The 18,309-nt window shown below is 43.0% G+C and overlaps 2 protein-coding genes across 4 annotated transcripts in view; one reads left to right on the top strand and one right to left on the bottom strand.

Moving 5' to 3' along the window:
• The window catches only part of Ifngr2 (interferon gamma receptor 2), a 16,723-nt gene extending 12,958 nt beyond the window's left edge, over nt 1-3,765 (top strand). Inside the window, exons 5-7 of the mRNA XM_010608716.3 lie at nt 283-442; nt 2,252-2,409; nt 3,048-3,765. Coding sequence (XP_010607018.1) covers nt 283-442; nt 2,252-2,409; nt 3,048-3,227 — 498 coding nt within the window. The 3' untranslated portion in view covers nt 3,228-3,765. The remainder of the gene's footprint in view (nt 1-282; nt 443-2,251; nt 2,410-3,047) is intronic.
• Nucleotides 3,766-4,875: 1,110 nt separating this feature from the next.
• Tmem50b (transmembrane protein 50B) overlaps nt 4,876-18,309 on the bottom strand; it is a 47,176-nt gene continuing 33,742 nt past the window's right edge. For 2 of the 3 annotated variants that reach the window (XM_033767987.1, XM_033767988.1), the window contains one exon: nt 16,263-17,787. In XM_033767987.1, coding sequence (XP_033623878.1) covers nt 17,742-17,787 — 46 coding nt within the window. In that variant the 3' untranslated portion in view covers nt 16,263-17,741. Of the gene's footprint in view, nt 4,904-7,413; nt 7,661-7,933; nt 7,997-16,262; nt 17,788-18,309 lie in introns of those variants that run through there. The other variant, XM_010608659.3, reaches the window with a different exon arrangement.

Genomic DNA, 18,309 nt, shown 5'->3' with positions numbered 1-18,309 from the left:
AAAAAAAAAAAAAAAAGTTTTTTAAATTTAAAAATGAATTCCAGATGCTGCAGTGGGGGCTACTGAGATCTCACGGCCCAAAAGCCATTGGAATTTTTTTATCACTCTGCTCACCAGTTTTCACAGACAAAAATGTGTCTCCGGCAAGGCAGGGACTCTTAAAACATCTTATCGTTCGGCTGTTGTGTCCATTCTGAATGAGGAAACTCAGGAGAGCCGGGAGGGACATGAGCCCTTCCACCTGGGTGATTTTCACGTGTGCTTGCGGTGTTGTTTCCACAGGTTAAAGGCCCTGTCACGAGCAACTCCATTTTGCTGAATAACTTGGAGCCATTCAGAGTGTACTGTCTGCAAGTCCAGGCACAACTGTTTTGGACAACGCCGAGGATTGTTAATCCCGGGAGTTTCAGCGACACGTTTTGCTATGAAACCACAGCAGACGGTAAAGCACCCTTCTTGAATCCTTTATGATCTGGGGAAAGAATACTCCTAAAGCAGCGAGGAGTCATTTATGAACTGATTGGTGGTGGGGACAGAGAAGACCCAGAAAGGAGGTAAAGAGAGAGCATTTAACTGCGGATGTGAGGTACTGGGGCTGAGGTCTGCAGAGACAAGAGCTGCCAGACAGCTGGCACATGCTGTTCTGTTATAGGCTCACCTACTGTCACTTGAGCATTACTTCTCTGAAATGCTTGGGACCAGGCGTGCTTCAGATTCCAGACCTTTTCATATTTTAGACTATTTTTTTAAATGGACATGGTGGTGCACGCCTATAATCCCAGCACTCTTGGGAGGCTGAGGCAGGAGGATCGCCATGAGTTCAAGGCCAGCCTGGGCTACAGAGTGAGTTCAAGGCCAGCCTGAACTACACAGCGAGACCTTCTCAAACAAGAAAGGAAAAACAAGAATATTTGCCTATACATAAGGAGATATCTCAGGATTGGGACCCAGAGTTCATTTATGTTTCATTAAGCTCATTTATACCAGTGATGGCAAACCTGTTAGAGATGAGTGGCCAAACTGCAACCCCAAACCCATTTATTTATGGCAAAATCCCAACAGTCGAGTTAAACCTAAATACAGAGGTTTTAGTTTAGAAAAACAATGCATATATCAACATCTTTTGTCTTAAAACAGAAACACAGTCAGATACGTGCCACAGGTTCCCCACCACTGCCTTATACACATGGCCTAGAGGGGATTCTACACAGTATTTTTAGTGCACTTGGATTGTTTTTTTATTCATTAAGTTTATTGATACATTTTAGGAATACAGTATGCTGACAGTCATCACTGGGAATTTGCACCTTTACATGATATATCTCAGTTCTTATTTTTTCCCCATTCCCTGCCCTCCCTCCAACCCTTCCACCCTTCCCTAATTACAAAGACTTTGTTGCCATTTTTTTCCTTTGCTCACATTTTTTCCATTCCCTTCTTCCCTTTCCCCAACTCCTCCCACTTCCCCTACCAATTTAGACCTTTTCTTCCTATTTCACATTTTGATTCTCGTTTACACTTTAAAGAGTTTCTCACACCAGAGAAACGATTCAGTATTTACACACGTGTGTCCTATTTATTTCATTTAAGAGCTTGGCCTCAGTGTGCTTCCATTTAGCTGTAAATGTCTCCTGTTTCTCATTCTTTATGGCTGACTAGTACTCCATTTTTTTAAATCTTCTTTATCTAGTCACCAGTTGATGGGCACTAGGGCTATTTCCAGTATTTAGCTATTATAAACTGAGTGTTATAAATGTGTACAGATATCACTGTGGTATCCTCCCAAAAGAGTTAAAAGCACCTGGGTTTTTGACTGACCCATGTTGCTAGGTCAGGTGTGAAATTTTCCCCTAGTGAGCATCATATTAATGATCAAAAAGTTTCCAGGTTTGAAGCATTTCAGACCAAATTTTTTGCATCAGAGATGCTCAACCTGTATTAATTAATCATAAGACAGAGCCAGGCATGATAGCACATGCCTCTGATCCCAGTGCTCAGGAGGCTGAGGCAGGAGGATTGCTGTGAGATTGAGGCCAGAGTGGGCTAAACAGTAAATTCAAGGCCAGCCTGAACTATATAGTGAGACCCTGTCTCATAAATAAATAAATCAGTAAAAGCATAAGGTGGGGCAGAGGGAGAGGGACCTATCCATTCTCCTGGGACAGGAATGCTGTTTAAGCAGGTGAGAAATGAACTGGTGTTTGTAACATGTGTGGGATGGACATTCTGTTCCTGTTTTGTCATCCTTTAGCCTCCGCCAAGCTGCAGCAGATCATCCTGATCTCGGTGGGAATCTTTTTACTGATGCTGGTACTGACGGGGGCCTGTTTCTTCCTGGTCCTGAAATACCAAGGGCTGATTAAATACTGGTTTCATACTCCGCCAAGCATTCCGTCACAATTAGAAGAGGTATGTGCACCACCCCTACGACTACAAGGGGGCACTGAGCCGTGAGCACTCACTAACCTGGGCTAGTGAGTTTGAGACCAACCTGGAGACCTTCTATTTTTCAATTTTTAAAATTTTTTATTTTTTACTTTTTGGTACCAGTGGTAGAACTCAGGACCTTGCAAGGCAGGTGGTAGAACCACTGAGCTAAATCCCTGGCCCCTAGAGACCCTCTCTTAAAAGAAAAAAAAAAAAGGCTGAAACAGTATTCGTGTATGAGAACCCATTTCAGGTCCAGGGTGCAGCTCAGTGGTACAGCATGCATTTAGCATACACCAGGCCCTGGGTTCAATCCCAGCACTGCAGAAAAACAAAAAAATAATTTCATTGGTGGACAGAATAAAGTTATACCTGAATAAAATAAAAACAAAAGTAAAGGTGTGATCCTAGCACTTGGGAGGCTGAGGCAGGAGGATCATTGTGAGTTCGAGACCAGCCTGGGCTACATAGTGAGTTCTAGGTCAGTCTTAACTACATAGTGAGACTCTGTCTCAAAAAACCAAAAAAAAAAAAAAAGAAAAAAAAAACACTAAAAGAGTAAAGGTGTTATTTATGAAACTGATAAACTAATTACAATATCGGTTTTCAACCTTTTCTAGTACTTAAAGGACCCAGCCCAGCCCATCTTAGAGGTCCTGGACAAGGACAGTTCACCGAAGGATGACATCTGGGAGTCTGTGTCCATCATTTCCTTCCCAGAAAAGGAAGAAGACTTGGAAGCAAAGCATGGGTCCAGCCAGGGGACCCCAGAGGCGGACACTGAGCAAGGGAGCTGGTAACATCCTGCTGGACCTGGCAGAAACCCACTCCCTGCCTCGGAAGCCTGCCGTGCCAAGTGAGAGACACAGGGTCTGAGAGCGAGAAGACAGCTTAGGACTTTTTCTACGAAGTTCCTGAATCGCCAGGCGCAGTGGCATACACCTGTGAGCCCAGCACTCGGGAGGCTGAAGCAGGAGGATCACTGCAAGTTTGTGGCCAGCCTGGGCTACATAGCGAGACCCTGAAGTTTTCTGAATCATGTAAATTTCCAGGATGACTCTACAGAAATATCACAGAAGAATTAAGACTTCTTTTAAACACTAAAAGGCATGAAACTTCTTGTTTGCAACGTGACTACGGCATGTGATGGCATCACTGTTGGTTGGTCCAGGGCATCGGGACACTAGGTCTTCTGAACTCTGACAACTGAGTCATCCCAGTCTGTCCCGGCCGTCACCAAGAGGGGCCATCCAGGCTGCTGGCTAAAAATGTGACTCACCGTGGGGTGAGGATTTTTCTAATAATTTAAGTTTTTTCTAAAAGCCAGAAATAAAGGAGTGCATAGTGAACTTCTGAAATAGTCTATGTGCGCCCTTTTCTCTACACCTGGCCTTCTGGATTTTGACCTATTTTCAGCCAACTTTTGGCTTCTTAACCTTAGTCTGTATAAGCTGTGTTTTCTTGAGTAGCACCCATTAGAGCCGATGGGGCCCAGGGGACTCAGCAAGAACAGTGTGTGTGTGTGTGTGTGTGTGTGTGTGTGTGTGTGTGTGTGTGTCGTGTGATTCCTTGAAGAGTGATGAGGGTTTTCAGAAGTGACACTCGCACATGAGTCACACTGTGTTGAAAAGAACAAGCTGATCTGTGGTGTTTTCCACTGGACGCGCCAGGCCTGATGGTGCTGGTGCTGGGGGCTCTTTTGTTCAAATGACTTGTGCCTGATGCCCTGCTTTGGGCAGAAGCCCTGCTGGCCTCCTTGTCTCAACAGTGGAAGAGGAGGCGCCATCTGTAGGTTGATGAAGCTGCCTTCCCTTGCTCTGCTGGGCCCAGTCTTGCTGGTAGGAAGTTGGCTACTTTTCCTTTGTGCTGTGCAATGGGCTTTCCAGGCTGGCAAGAGTGAAAAAGGACAGGGCCAGGTGTGGACCTCTGTAGTAGAGCTCCTGCCTAGCATGCTCAGGGCCGTGTTCCATCATCAGCAACAAACAAAAAGTAGAACAGTGCCCCCCCGTGCCCTGTGGCCCCTACCCCATGCTCACAAGTCTTCTCTTAGGTGCACCTTGACTTGGCACAGGTTTAGAGGAAAAGTTAGTAAGTGGGAATGGTAAAGATTCTCTTGGCATCATTTAGGACAGAAGAGCTTCCTCGGATGGGCTATGGGAGGAGGATGAGCGGGTCATCCTCCGTCCCCTTAGGAGATTACTGTACGCCCAAGACCCCCCATGGGTACCAAGTCCCCTCGACACTCAAGTCCGTTATATAAAATGGGGTTGTGCTTGTATATAACCGAGGCACAGCCTCTGTACACTTTCAGTCATCTCTAGATTGCACGTTTATACCCTTAATGCCATGCCAACTCTGTAAACTGTGGCTGTCCTCTATTGTTTGGGGAACAATGACAAGAAAAAAACTCTGCACATGTTCAGTACAGACACAAGTATTTTTAATTCATGGTTGGTTGAATCCTTCAAGACAGAAGCTGTGGAGACCAGGGAAGAAAGAGAACAGACGAGAGTTATCTCCGCAGGAGGGGCACAGACAGATTCCATTAGAGAGAACAGGCTTAAAGGGACAGCTTATCAGGGGCCAGCAGGCCAGCTTTGGGGACCAGAGTCTGAGGAGGCTGTTATGGCTGCGGTCTAGGTGTCCCCCTCAAGCCTCATGTGGTCATAGGGTTGATCTAGAGTGTGTGACGCGCGGATTGATTCCCGATGCAGTGCTAGGCTCAAGGGTACTAGGATTAAGGGAGTGAGTGCTGCCCACCCCAAGTAGTCTAAATGAGATAAAAGGGCAGAGAGGAGCTGTTAACCTCCACCTCATTCCTCTGCTGCCTGTGCTCGCTGTGTTGTTTCTCCTGCTTGATGCTTGTTTGCCATCCCAGCCTCGGAGCCAGCCGATTATGGACTGAAACTTCTACGAACTGTTAAGTCAAATAAGCCCCTTACCCTCTAACTTTGGGTGCTGGGTATTTTTTCTCAGCAACTAGAGAAAAGTAACTACCACAGAGGCTGAACTGGATTCCGGATGAACTTGGCCTAATGTCCTGTGCCCAGTCGGTTGAAAGTGGCAGCTACATGAGTAACAAACTCAGAGTCCAAGCCCAGGGTCAATAACTGTTTTCTGATGCTCTTGGGGAAGAATCAGGCTGTCTCTGGTTATTCCCTTATGGGGGCCGACAGCAACACCAAACTTCACCAGTCTCAACCTCCCGGAGCACCATGGGAAAACATGGTGAGGGTATGAGCTGGCCTGCTTCTCAGGGCGAAAGGACAGGCATGACTGGGACACGCAAAGCACTCCCTTTTTAATAGTATTTTCTGAAAAAAATAAATATCTGGTTCTGCTTTGTACAATAGCTAATCAATAGAATTGATATTGCTAGTTTAAAAATATTAATTTAGGACTTTAATTTTTAGACAAAGTAAGATTTGGGTTGGAAGCAATCCTTTTTGGGGGAGGGTTGGTTTCTGAGGCAAGGTCTCTCAGTAGGTAGTTCAGGCTGGCCTGTGATCCTCCGGCCTCAGCATCCCAAATGCAGGGATTACAGGCAGGCTCTACCACACCTAGTTCAATCTTCTGATCATCTATAACAGTATAATCCATACATGCCTGACTAAATCCGGCCCATTCCCTATTTTTTTATAGCCTGTGAGCTAAGAATAGGTTTTACGTCTTCAAATTGTTTGAAAAAAAAAAAATATTTCATCACACGTGAAATATAAAATTCGTAACTACAATTGATTATGTTAAAATTGTACCTTGCCAAAACAGTTACATTTTGATTCACCTTTTTTTAGTGGTTTAAAATTATTTTCTAGTATGATATTTCTAAAAATTAAAAAAATGAAATTCAAATTTCAACATCAAGATTCACTGGAACTCTCTGAGGGTTCATTCATTTGTACTCCTTGTCTGTAGCTACTTTTGCAAGACAAGGTGGAATTCAGTTGCAACAGAGACTGCAAGGCCACAAACCCAAAGATAGCTGCTCCCTGGCCCTTTCAGGAAAGAGCTGCTGACCCCAGTCTGGTCAGTGAACCGGTCTCTGCAGGGGTGCAGAGATCTGCTCCTGTTGTAGGGTTGTGAGTTACAGAAGGCCCACACACGCACGGGGAGGTCTGGGGGCACAAGCTACAGGAGGAGGACATTTCACTCTGGTGTGCACCCTACAGACCCCACTGTGGACTGCGCAGGAGGGAGGCTGGATAGAGTGGGAGGGTGCACGGAAGGGGAGAGCTCTGTGTGAACAACTCCTCACTGGACAGTAGGTTAGTTGGTTAGGGTTAGGTGGACAGAGTGAGGCCACTTGTAGCCCATAGGAATTCTTGTGTGAATAAGATAAAGTCCCCGACCTCCAAGACACTATTTCCAAATGCTGTGAAACTCTTTTTTAAGTAAACAGACACATTTCCCATGCCTGTTCCTGTGAATGGCATCAGCTGTCACTGTATGTGGTACACACCCATGGAGACCAGACTCTGGTGTCCTTCAAGATAAGTCCTTGGGGTGAACTCTCCATCATACAGGAAGTGCTGAGGCCCAAGGGGGTGAAGGACAGAGGCTTTCAGAGGAGAGAAGGCCCCAGGGCAGGAACGGGAGGCAGGGTAGGGACTTAGAAAAGTTCTGTCTGTAGGACACCACCTGTGGGGCTGCTGTCTCCCTCTCCCTTTCTATGTGAAACAGCTTGGGTTGTACACTTCTATGACTTTCATTTATTTTATTTTATTTTATTTTTGGAGACAGAGTCTTGCTAATGGAGCCCAGGCTATCCTCGAACTCCTAACAATCCTCCTGTCTCAGCCTCCCAAGAGCTGGGACTACAGGTGTGCAATACCATGCCCAGCTTCAATTGATTTTAAACCACGTCTCTGTCCGTGGTTTCAAGTGCAGAGTTACTACGCAGTCGCACAGCGCTTTAAAGTCCCCTAGGCAATGGATATTCACAAACAGCCTGAATCTGAGATAAGAAAGATCCTAGCCCATCCTTACAGTTTGGTGAGAAATAAGGCTCCACCCAGTGTTTTCCAAGATGCAGCCGGACCTCCATGCCCCTAGCTGTCTGCAGGAGAAACAGAAGTGGCTTCCTTCCCGCTGAGCTCCCAGCCCCTGGGGAGGGCAGAGCTGGCTGTATTTGATTGGAGGGTACAGCAACTGCTGCTTGGGAGAGAGATCTGCTCCGGGTACCTCACCAGCACTCCTGACGTGAGCATGATGCAGCCTAAAAGCCATCATCCCTCTGTGGAGGTGAAGGCAGGTAGCAGAAATAAAGATAGGCAGAAAGGAGGCAAGGAAATCGAAAAGTCCTTTTAAAGAAAAACTGCAGCTTCTAGATGCAAAAGTTATTCAATCCTTTTTTTCCCATCCAAAGCAACCACCACAAAAAAAGACAACAAAACTAAAGCTTTTCCAGAGCCTTTCATTGTAAGTGCCCTTCTGCAGACCTCCGTCCCCAGGAGGAGCAGTGAGCAGCAGACTGCAGTGCGACAAAGGCAAGTGATCACGTTCTCACCTTGTGTAGGAGGCCGCTGTGAGTTGAGTCAAAGCCTGGACCGGTGAGAACATCAGAGGGCACCTGAGGACACAACCACCATTTAGCACAGAGGCATGACAGACTTTGTTAAAATCATAATAAATCAGCGTGGACAAACACACGGCTATTCAAGGGCCCATGGCTGTTTTGTCTGTGTCTCAGAAAAGCTGGAAGACATGCAGCTCTTGCCCTGGGATTTAGCTCAGTGGCACCACGGCTGCACCAAGTCCTGAGTTCGATCCCTGGTACCCAAAACAAAACACTGCTCTTTACCTTGGCATCATCCATAAGGGTTTAGATGACCTGTCCTGCCACACTTACCTACAGAAATTAAAATATCCTAAGCACAAGGTCCTGAGTTCTATCCCTAGTACCAAACAAATTAATTAAATAATTAAAATATCTTACTCGTGACTGCTAAAATAATTGAGGTATGTTATGTTCATCTAGTCTCTTAAGGGAAAAAGTGTAAGCTGTGATAAAAAAGTTACAAAATAATCAGGCTCAAAGCAAACCAACAGACTGCGGACTTTATTATTCTCAGCCTGGACGCCACCTTGTGACAAAAAGCTAAAAAGCACTCAGAGGAGGGGGAAAATGCCCGCCACGAAACATCAGGGGAAGGAAGCTAAGAGGGGCCCAGGAACTGCGCTCAGCATTTCCTTGGGTAAATTCTCAAACACTCTTATAGACTGGGAAACAGTTTCTGGTCACACTGCTGGCAAGTGGCCGAGCTAGAATGAGAGAGAAGTAAACCCACCTAAACATTATCCACCCCCCAACACCAAGACCCTAAATATAAACCAGAATAAGCAGCCAATGGAAATACTACTCTTCTACTGTACCTCCTCACCATGTTTCCTCCTCATCGCGAGGCTGGCCACAGACCAATGCCAGCGACAGCCGGAGCTTAACACATGCCTGTCCTTTGTTAACTTCTTCTGCGTCCTATCCATTCTCCTAAAGCCATTGTAACAGCAGTTTCCCCAAAGTACATCGCACAGTGCTCTTGGAGAGAAAATTCCAAGTCTCAAATATAGAAAACACTACAGAACTGGCCCCTCCCTCCCAAAAACATACAGTGCACTTTACAGAGCTCTAAGGAAAATAAAAAAGAAGGGAGGAGACGTTTCAACCTAGTTCAGCCCAATTTCCACCTGTAAATTGTGAGACTGGCTGGAGACAAAATTCAGGACACAGAGCTCAGTTCAACAGGAAAATAATCCTAAAATGAGGCCCTGCACAGAGTAAGGATTAAACTGCCAATATTAAACGAAGAAATTGAGACAGACGGGTCTGAAGCTCCTTGAGACATTTTTTTTCTTCCACAGCTGCCCCAAACACATTGTAGACAGCTCAGCTGCATCACATCCAGTGGCTGCACCAGGGCCTTGGCTGTAGCAGGCCTCAGACGTGAATCCACCCCAGACAATACCACCCTGCATCTCTGGATGGCTCTACTACTGTGTGTTCCACGTTTTGTTTCCAGCAGGTCCTCAAGTGGCCCCTCCTCTACCCATGACCAAACAGAAAATCCACCACCGTGCATGCCCAAGTGCACCTTTTTCTCTATATAAGCAACTTTCCCAAAGCCTTAGCGGGTCAGTTTGTGCAGTTAAGCTTTGTTATGGTTCATGTCTTGATATCCCCCCAATGCCTCATGTGACAGTCAGAGGTGGCTTTTCAGAGGTGGCTGGACCTTGAATGTGTGATGCTAGGATTAAGGGTATGATTACTAAACCAGTCCACTGATTGGTTTGGTACCCTTAAGCCCAGTAGCATAGACAGAACAAGAAAAGGGGAAGAAAGAAGCTGCTATGGTCCCTCGCTTGTTGCTACTTCACTGCTGCTGCCTTCTGCTTGCCCTGCTTTGCCAAGATCTGTTTCTCCTCTGTGATGCCCTCTGCCACACCACCCTGCCTTGGAGCCAGGCGACTAACTGAAACCTCTCCAAATTGTGAGCCAATAAACTTTTCCTCCTTTAACACTGGGCATCAGATATTTTTGTCTCAGCAATGAGAAAAGTAACTAAGACATCCCTTGTGCTGCCACGTCCGTCTTAATAAAACCTCTTCTGGATGCCATATGTTTGCTTATCTGGCATTTCTCTCTTGAGTACGAAACACTGAGCTGGTACACTAAGAACAGGGTTGCCGAAAGCGGTTAGCAACCAGGATTGCTAACACCGAAGGCAGCTAGTAACAAAACAGTAGAGCAAGGGGAAATTGTTGGGAGTCACCTTTTCTGGGGGCCAGAACAGAGTTCTAGAGGCCTATTAGCAATTGTTGGCTCTCAGTGGCAAGGAAAGCTGTCAATCCTAAGAGCTGATCTCACAGCATTCAAAACTCAGAACTGTCAACACCAAAACAGCTAATTTTGCCAATTGGAGATTTCTATATAAATTGAGCAAAAGAGCCCTCAGCCTGCTGGTAGTGGCTCAGAAGCCTGTATGGGGACCCTCGCCTTAAAGGCCCTGAAGAGAGTAGGCAATGGTAACGGTCATCAGCAATGAATTGTGTGAAGAACCAGCCTGTGTCTGATTTCCATCTGAACATGGCTAAAGACCCACACTAGCAGGTGACAAAATGATGTACCATAATGGGCATGAAAAAATAACTTTAAAGGTCACTAGGAGTCCTTTTAGCTACAGGACATCTTCATTATTCAGATTGTGTATTTGCAAGTTCACCTGCTTGCTAATATTTGTAACCTCAAAATCAATATGAGGCGATTTCCTGATCATTTGAGAATATGTACAAAGAGTAACTTCAGTCACCTGACAGGTGAGGTGCATGCAAGGCAACTCTCAGCCTGTTTCAGCTCTCCCACTGTCAACAAGTATCTTTTACAGTCCAACTAGTACATTTTTCACACTTTTTTGTTCTTTCCACAGGTGATTTCAGTTTAAAATGGCCTCCAATGGGCCGGGATTTAGCTCAGAGGTTCTGCTGCCTGACTCACAGGGCCAAGATCCTGAGTTCGATCCCTGGTACCAAAAAATTAAAGTAAAGTAAAATAAAATAAAATGGCCTCCAAGTGCTGAAGCACTATTTCTAAACACAGGAAGGATGAGATTTGCCAGAGGGAGAAATCTATTCCAGAAGTGTCACAGAGCCGGAGTTACAGTGCTGACTCAAGATCCGTGCAAAATAAGATGTCCTTAAGCAGAAATACACATGAAGCAAGGTCGGTACTCATCAGTTGAGGACAACATTGAGATTACAGGCTCTCAGGAGGCTGACCTTGTCTCTCCCCTAGAGATGATGTTTCAATATTCTCTAATTTAGTGATCACCACATCTTTACTTAACCAACCTACTCTGAATAACAGGAATTGACTCCTCCAGTTGAAAGTATGGGGGGAAATGGAAAAGAGGAGAGATGACAAAATAGTTTGGGCTTGGCAAGAATGAAATTCAGGGGATCATTGACATTATGGACATGTTAATTGCATTAATTTACTCCACACTGCAGATGAAAAGCATAACTCGGTTTTGCACCCCACGGATAATGTGTCAATATAATAAGTATAAAATTTTAAAATTCATGGGATGAGAATAAGTGAGGATTCTTTAAACAACCAGGTAGCATGCAAATTAGTTCATTTTTTTATAAAATGGAAATATAAGACTATTTCTAAGAAAATGAGAATGGGCTGTGTCACAATTCCCTCCAGGTGAAAAATGACTATAGCATCAAATAAACATTTTCTGATTTCAGTGATTCTTCAGGAAAGCATTACATCTATCACAACAGGCTATTCATTTTCAGTCAGAAAGATAAGGAAAAGACTCAATAAAGTGATGGAAATAGTTTAGCAGGCATCTCTGCGTAGTACTAGCAGGCCATGTCTGCTGCTTTTCCATAATTTGGCTATATTGTTTTATCTTAGGGGTCTGACCAAAGCTTTACCTGACTCAAATGGGCCTGTCAGAGAGCAGAGTTGGGCTAGCACTGCCCCTCTGATAACGGCTGCTATTGAAACTTAAGTCTGTGTTCACTGGTCATTCGAGAGATGCAGATGAAAACAACACTAAGATTCCACCTCACCCCACAAAGAATGGCTGCTATCAAGAAATCAAACAATAACAAATGTTGGTTGGGTTGTGGGGAGAAAGGAACCCTTCTCCATTGGTGGTGGGAGTGCAGACTGGTGCAACCACTATGGAAATCAATTTGGAGATACCTCAAAGAGCTGGGACCAGAGGTTCCATTTGACCCAGCCATCCCTCTGCTGGGTATCTTTCCAAAAGAATTAAAAGAATCATATCACAGTGATATATGCACACCTATGTTTATAGTGGCACAGTTTGTAATAGCTAAAACTTGGAAACAGCCCATTTGCCCATCAGTTGGAAACTGGATAAAGAGATGTGGTTTTTCTATAAAATGGAATACTACTCAGCCATAAAGAATGAGAAATTAGATTCACTCGTAGGAAAATGGATACATATTGAGGACATACTCCTAAGTGAAATAAGTAAGTCACACATGTGTAAATACCGAATAGTTTCTCTGGTGTGAATAAATGTAATAGTACATAAGATCCTAGTGAGATTACTGACATTGTGAAATGGGAAGAAAAGGGCTAAAGGTGTAGGGAAAACTGGAAGGGTAGGGGAAAGGTAAAGGGAAAAGAAAAAAATATGAAAAAATGGAAATAAAGTGTTTGTAAATGGAAATAAAGTGTTTGTAAATGGGGAGGGGAGGAAGGGGTGAAGGGAGGGCAGGGACAAGAGAAAAAAATGAGAACCAAGACCTGTCATGTAAAGTACAAGATCCCAATAATAAACGTAATTGTACTGTATACCTAAAATGTACCAACAAACTCAATAAAAGAAAAAAAAAAAAAAAAAAGAAACTTAAGTCTGTGAAATAGCAGGGCTCGGCTGAGTTCACCTCCAGCCAACCCAGCTCCAACCAAACCCCTGCCCCTGAATTATGGCTTCTCACTAACCGGATGGGTGCTGGTTACCTGCAGCCCAGTCTCAGCACCCTGTGATCTCTCCAAACAACACAAGCGGTGCCTTCCTTCTTTCCATCCCTGCCGGCATGTCAGCCACACCAGATGCTTCCAATTCCAGGTGCTGGGCACGTGTAGTCAATAAAATAATGGGTGACTTGGCACCCTTGTGTTTGCTGTCCCAAGCAGTACTGATCAGCCCAAGACCCAGCTCTCTCTAAATCTTGTTTCTTGTCTTTATTTTTTTATTTTTATTTTTATTTTTTGGTGCCAGGGATCGAACTCAGGACCTTGTGCTTACAAGGCAGGCAGCAGCACCAGAGCTTAATCCCTGGCCCTCTTGTGTTTACTTTTTAATCAGCCTGGGTTTCAGTGCCCAGCATTATTAGGCTAGAGATGTAACTCGGTGGTAGAGTATGTGCTTAACAAGTACAAGGCTTTAGGTTCAATCCATAGCACTAAATACTACTAATAATAATTATTTCTACTTCAAATAGCTTCTATTTCAATTTCTAATCTTTATCTTAAGAAATGATAAAGTGAAGATAAAGTGATAAGTGAAGAGACTATTATGAAAAAATTGCACAGGCTGGAATACTTTTAACAACAAAATGTAACTAATTTGTTTAGAATAAAATTAGCCTCAGATGTTCTCCTACAGGGTTTACAGACTTCTCACTTGAGATTAAAATACCTAGAAGTATCTGGGTGTGGTGGTGCACACCTGTAATCCCAGCACTCGGGAGGCTGAGGCAGGAGGATCGCTGTGATTTCAAGACCAGCCTGGGATACATAGTGAGTTCCAGGGCAGTGTGAACTACATAGTGAGACCCTGTCTCAAAAAACTAAAACAAACAAACAAAAAAAAAACACCCACTACCTAAAAGTAGCCCCAAACTTCCACAATCTCTAAGTAGAATCAAAATGAGTGATGACAGGATAGTACATGAAAGAACAGGGATAAATTTATATGACTGGCAGAGATTCATATGAAGCTACCAAATCTATAAAACAGCAATGAAAAATGCTTCTGATATGACCTTATAGAAATATTTCTTCCATTGGGGAAAATGTACAGAACATGAGTTTAATGCACCAAATCAAACAGGTGGGGATCTTGCATCAACATCAAACACTCTTGGGGTGCCTGACATGTTCTGGTATCATTCATCTCTTACAGCCTTCAAATTCATTACGTTAATGTATGCTGATGTCTTGTTTATAGATATATAAATACACACACACACACACACACACACACACACACACACACACACATATAAAATGGAAAAGTCCAGCCTGTTTTCTCATCAATGGCAGTAACACAAGGATTTTAAGAAATAAATATAACAGAATATGGTGGTAATATTAAGCACACATAAAAGATACTCAACAACCACTGAACTTGTGTAACAGTGAGACCTTTATTAAGGGAATCACATGTATGTATGAAGTCTATCAATTCACAATATCTGTAAGAGTGGATACCAGTTGCTCTCATTTAAATGAAAAGTAAACTGAGAAAACTGATTTGCTTACAGTAAGAAAACATTCATGACAGAGTCAAGAATAGAAAAAAAATCATTTTCAGTTGGTCTTCAGGGATACCCTTTTTTTTTAGGGCTAAACCCTTCATAAACCTTCACACTGGCATTTTAAAGTTTGAGTATATTATTGTATTTCTCCTTTTTAAAATAAAGATGAACTGCTTGTTTGATCAATGTACCTGAATAATTAAAAATGAACAGCAAATCAATTTTTATAGTTCGTTTTTTCAAACACTTAACAATATCAGAATATGTGACAGGTAATATTTATTGCAATAGGGGCAACCCACTTTCCAGTCCCCCTTCTGTCTTAGACAGAAGCTTTCTTTCATGTTTTATTTTTTTGGTACCAGGGATTGAACTCAGGTCCTTGCACTTGCAAGGCAGGTGGTGGCACCACTGAGCTAAATCCCTGGCCCCAGCTTTCTTTCCCTCAATAAATTTTTCCTATTCTTAACCTCTGTTGGCCTTAGATTCATTCTTTGATTTTAGAGAACACATACTCGAGTTTCAGGCATCTAGTAGGTTTGGGGGTTACATCTCTTCCCTCTGTATCATTTTGGAGGTCTTCCACTGAGATTACTGGTCAGAGACAAAGCTTCCAGAATGTCTGGAGAACAAAACTAGAAAGGTAACTGGGCTATGAGGACAGCCAATATTTTGGCCCTGGCCCCTCAAGGTCTACAAGATCCAGGACACAAAGGAATTTTTCCTACAGTATTATACATCTTTGAAGCTGCCAAACTCCAAGTGGTCATACAAATGCAACCAATGACAAATGTGCTAGACTTCTTTAACCAAGATCCAACAGATCAACCTTATAAACAGCTCATAACTGCTAAATTAAACAACATGACTTCTATGTTGGATTCTGAAGTCCCCTGGACCTTCTTATCCTCTTTGTGGGCTATATTCATAGAAATCCTGCTGACCTTATAATTTGGCCCATGCATTCTTAACTGTTTCTTTGTCTTTGTCTCCTCCAGACTTAAAAGCTATGCAGCTACCAAGATGACAATGCCAGGCACCTACCAAAGGCCTTTAGATAGACCCTCTATAGATTAACTAACTACTGATCACAACTACAACCCTCTTCAGCTGGAAGTAGCTAGAGCTGTCTTCACCCTTTGCCGCCTCACAGCAGTTAGGGATACTTCTTCAGAGGGGAAATATTGCAGATAGGTAAGTTAATTAGCTATGTTGTAGGCAGTTAGACAGGGCCATCCTCAAGGAGCCAACACAGCAAGGAGCCAACATGCAGGACAATCAAGAAACATTCATTTGGGCTGGGGATTTAGCTCAGTGGTTCCACCACCTGCCTTGAAAGTGCAAGGACCCAAGTTCGATCCCCGGTGCAAAAAAAAAAAAAAAAGATACATTACTGAAGGCCAGAATTGTAAAAGGACAGAAACTACTATACCTTTGTGCTTCCCCTGGGGATAAATACCAGTGACTGACATTCCAAACAGGTTTCAATCACTTGGGTAGGGGGCCAAGGTCTTAACCCAGCCTTTCCAGGAAATATCCTTGACTGCTGCTCTTACTGAAAATCCTGTACAGTTGCTATGTGACTTACCCCCCCCCATTGGATCCCCATTTAATCAATAGTTCCTGGATAACTGTACTTATAATCTTAGTGGATGGTCATATTGTAATCTTATTGATTGCCCCACCTCATAATTTTCCACTGGGTCTTAGAGTTTTGTCCCACTTTGTACCCACCTCACTATATGGCTTTGCTGTATAAAACATCTTGGAGAAGTGGGGTGAGCGGTCAACCCACTTTCCGGTCCCCCTTCTGTCTCTCTTACACAGAAACTTTCTTTCCCTCAATAAACTTTTCCTACTCTTAAAAAAAAAAATGGGTTATGAGTGCAAACAAGTAGTCTCAAAATCTGTTGGAAGCAAGACACAACTCACTGACATTTTGAGGAAAAAAAAAAAAGAATGAACAAGATGCCATCTAGACAAAGGCACAGCTTTCCACAACTGCTTCATACTTTGTGCACAGCAAGTCCTCTCAGAGAGGAGATATGCAGAATAAGGCTTGCATTACAAGTGCATATACTACTATTGATATTATCCCATTTTAGGACAAAAGGTTCTATAAAATCCCTCTGAGAAAAAAAGTGCAACACAAAATCTTTATACTAAAGGAAAGCAAAATTAGCAATAAAGCCCCACAGAATACACGCAATGCACAAATACAGTATTTCAGACTAGGTCAAAGATGTTTTGGATTGGAGTGTGATATTTCAGTTAAAGATATATTTTGTAGCAACTGTTCATTCAAAGCTTCAGAGCTACAGCAAAGAGAGACTTGCAGCCAGTAACTAAGTGGTTGAAATAATTAAATTTTACTAGGTCATAATAATTCCCTCCAGGAAGTGCTTTATCCTTAAACTATTCTACCTTTTGTTAATGATTCATGCTTCTAAACTGCAGTCATCTCAGACTTGCTTGCTATGCAACTGTGTAATGCCAGACAACAGTGGGCATGTCAAAAGAGAACCCAGCAGATCGCTGAAGGTGCTTTTATAGGAAGCTCATTGCTGAGCAGCTTTACATTAACCATAAAACGTTAACCATAAAAACTCAGTTTATTTGATCGTGCATTATCCCTTCTCAAATGAAGACATAGCAGAGGAAATCTATTTAAAAGAGGCTTTCAAACTAGTCCTGTGGGTATTTGAAAAATCTTCATATAAAAGTCCACCTCTTTAATACAGAAAAACAAACTTTTTCCTTTAAAAAAAATCTCATTTTAAGCCAAAATAAATTACAATTTGCAGAAATACCTCTTTAAATGGCTCAGCACTTATTCTAGGTATATGGAGATACATTTTTTTTTTACATCTTCAAAAATTAGACACACTGAGACAGTATTTAGCTCTAAAATGACATGGTGACACAACCCTGGCTCAGGGAACAGATCAAGCTTTATGTCTTAGGAATAAAAAACTGATACTCATCATCCAATCCATACAATCTTGTATTATGTACATATTAACAGTCTCACCCATGAAAAAAGGACAGAAATTTTATAAACCTATTTCAGAACTCAGGGCATAAAAAGTAAAGAAATAAAAACATTTAACGTACAATCGATTCCATCTGGCAATATGTAAATTATATTGAGAGATAAAAGCTTATCTAAGCTGGGGATGTAGCTCAGTGGTACCCTGCCTGCCTAGCAAGCACAAGGTCCTGAGTTCAATGGGGGGAGGGAGAGTTTATCTACAAATAGACAAAAGGAAAATGTGATTTAAGAAGTGATCTCAGGTCCAGAGCTCTTCGGTTCTTCCAAATTTGTAGATCAGAGTGCTAGAAAGATATGAGCATAAATCATGAGGAAAAACATGAAAAAGTAACACAATTCATTTCCTAAATATACTTTGACAGGTACCTTGACGATCCCTTTATTAAAATTAAACGAAAGGTCATAGTGGTGTTGTCTGAATTTGCTTGATTTCAAATGCTGTTCAGCCAGGATGGCTGAGCTTAATTAAATATTAATTAAATATTTATGCTTAAAACTTGGATACTTAGAAAACACGTAAGGGCAAGAGACATTTTTCATGGTAGCAAAGCATTAGGGCCTACTGCATCTGAACTACAATTACTGAAGCATCCTAAAATGGACCAGACTGCAGTTTTTCATTCCTTTAACAAGTACTTGTATGGCAAACACGGGATATATGAAAAGCACCTGGCTGGGCGTGGTGGCTCACACCTGTAATCCCAGCACTCGGGAGGCTGAGGCAGGAGGATCACTGTGAGTTCGAGATCAGCCTGGGCTACATAGTGAGTTCCAGGTCAGTCTCAACTACATAGTGAGACCCTGTC

The sequence above is a fragment of the Fukomys damarensis genome, unplaced genomic scaffold (genome assembly GCF_012274545.1).
Source record: "Fukomys damarensis isolate Sample0158 unplaced genomic scaffold, DMR_v1.0_HiC HiC_scaffold_24, whole genome shotgun sequence".
Taxonomy (NCBI): domain Eukaryota; kingdom Metazoa; phylum Chordata; class Mammalia; order Rodentia; family Bathyergidae; genus Fukomys; species Fukomys damarensis.
The sequence above is the reverse complement of the archived record's forward strand: the minus strand, read 5'-3'. Positions and strand labels throughout refer to the sequence as shown.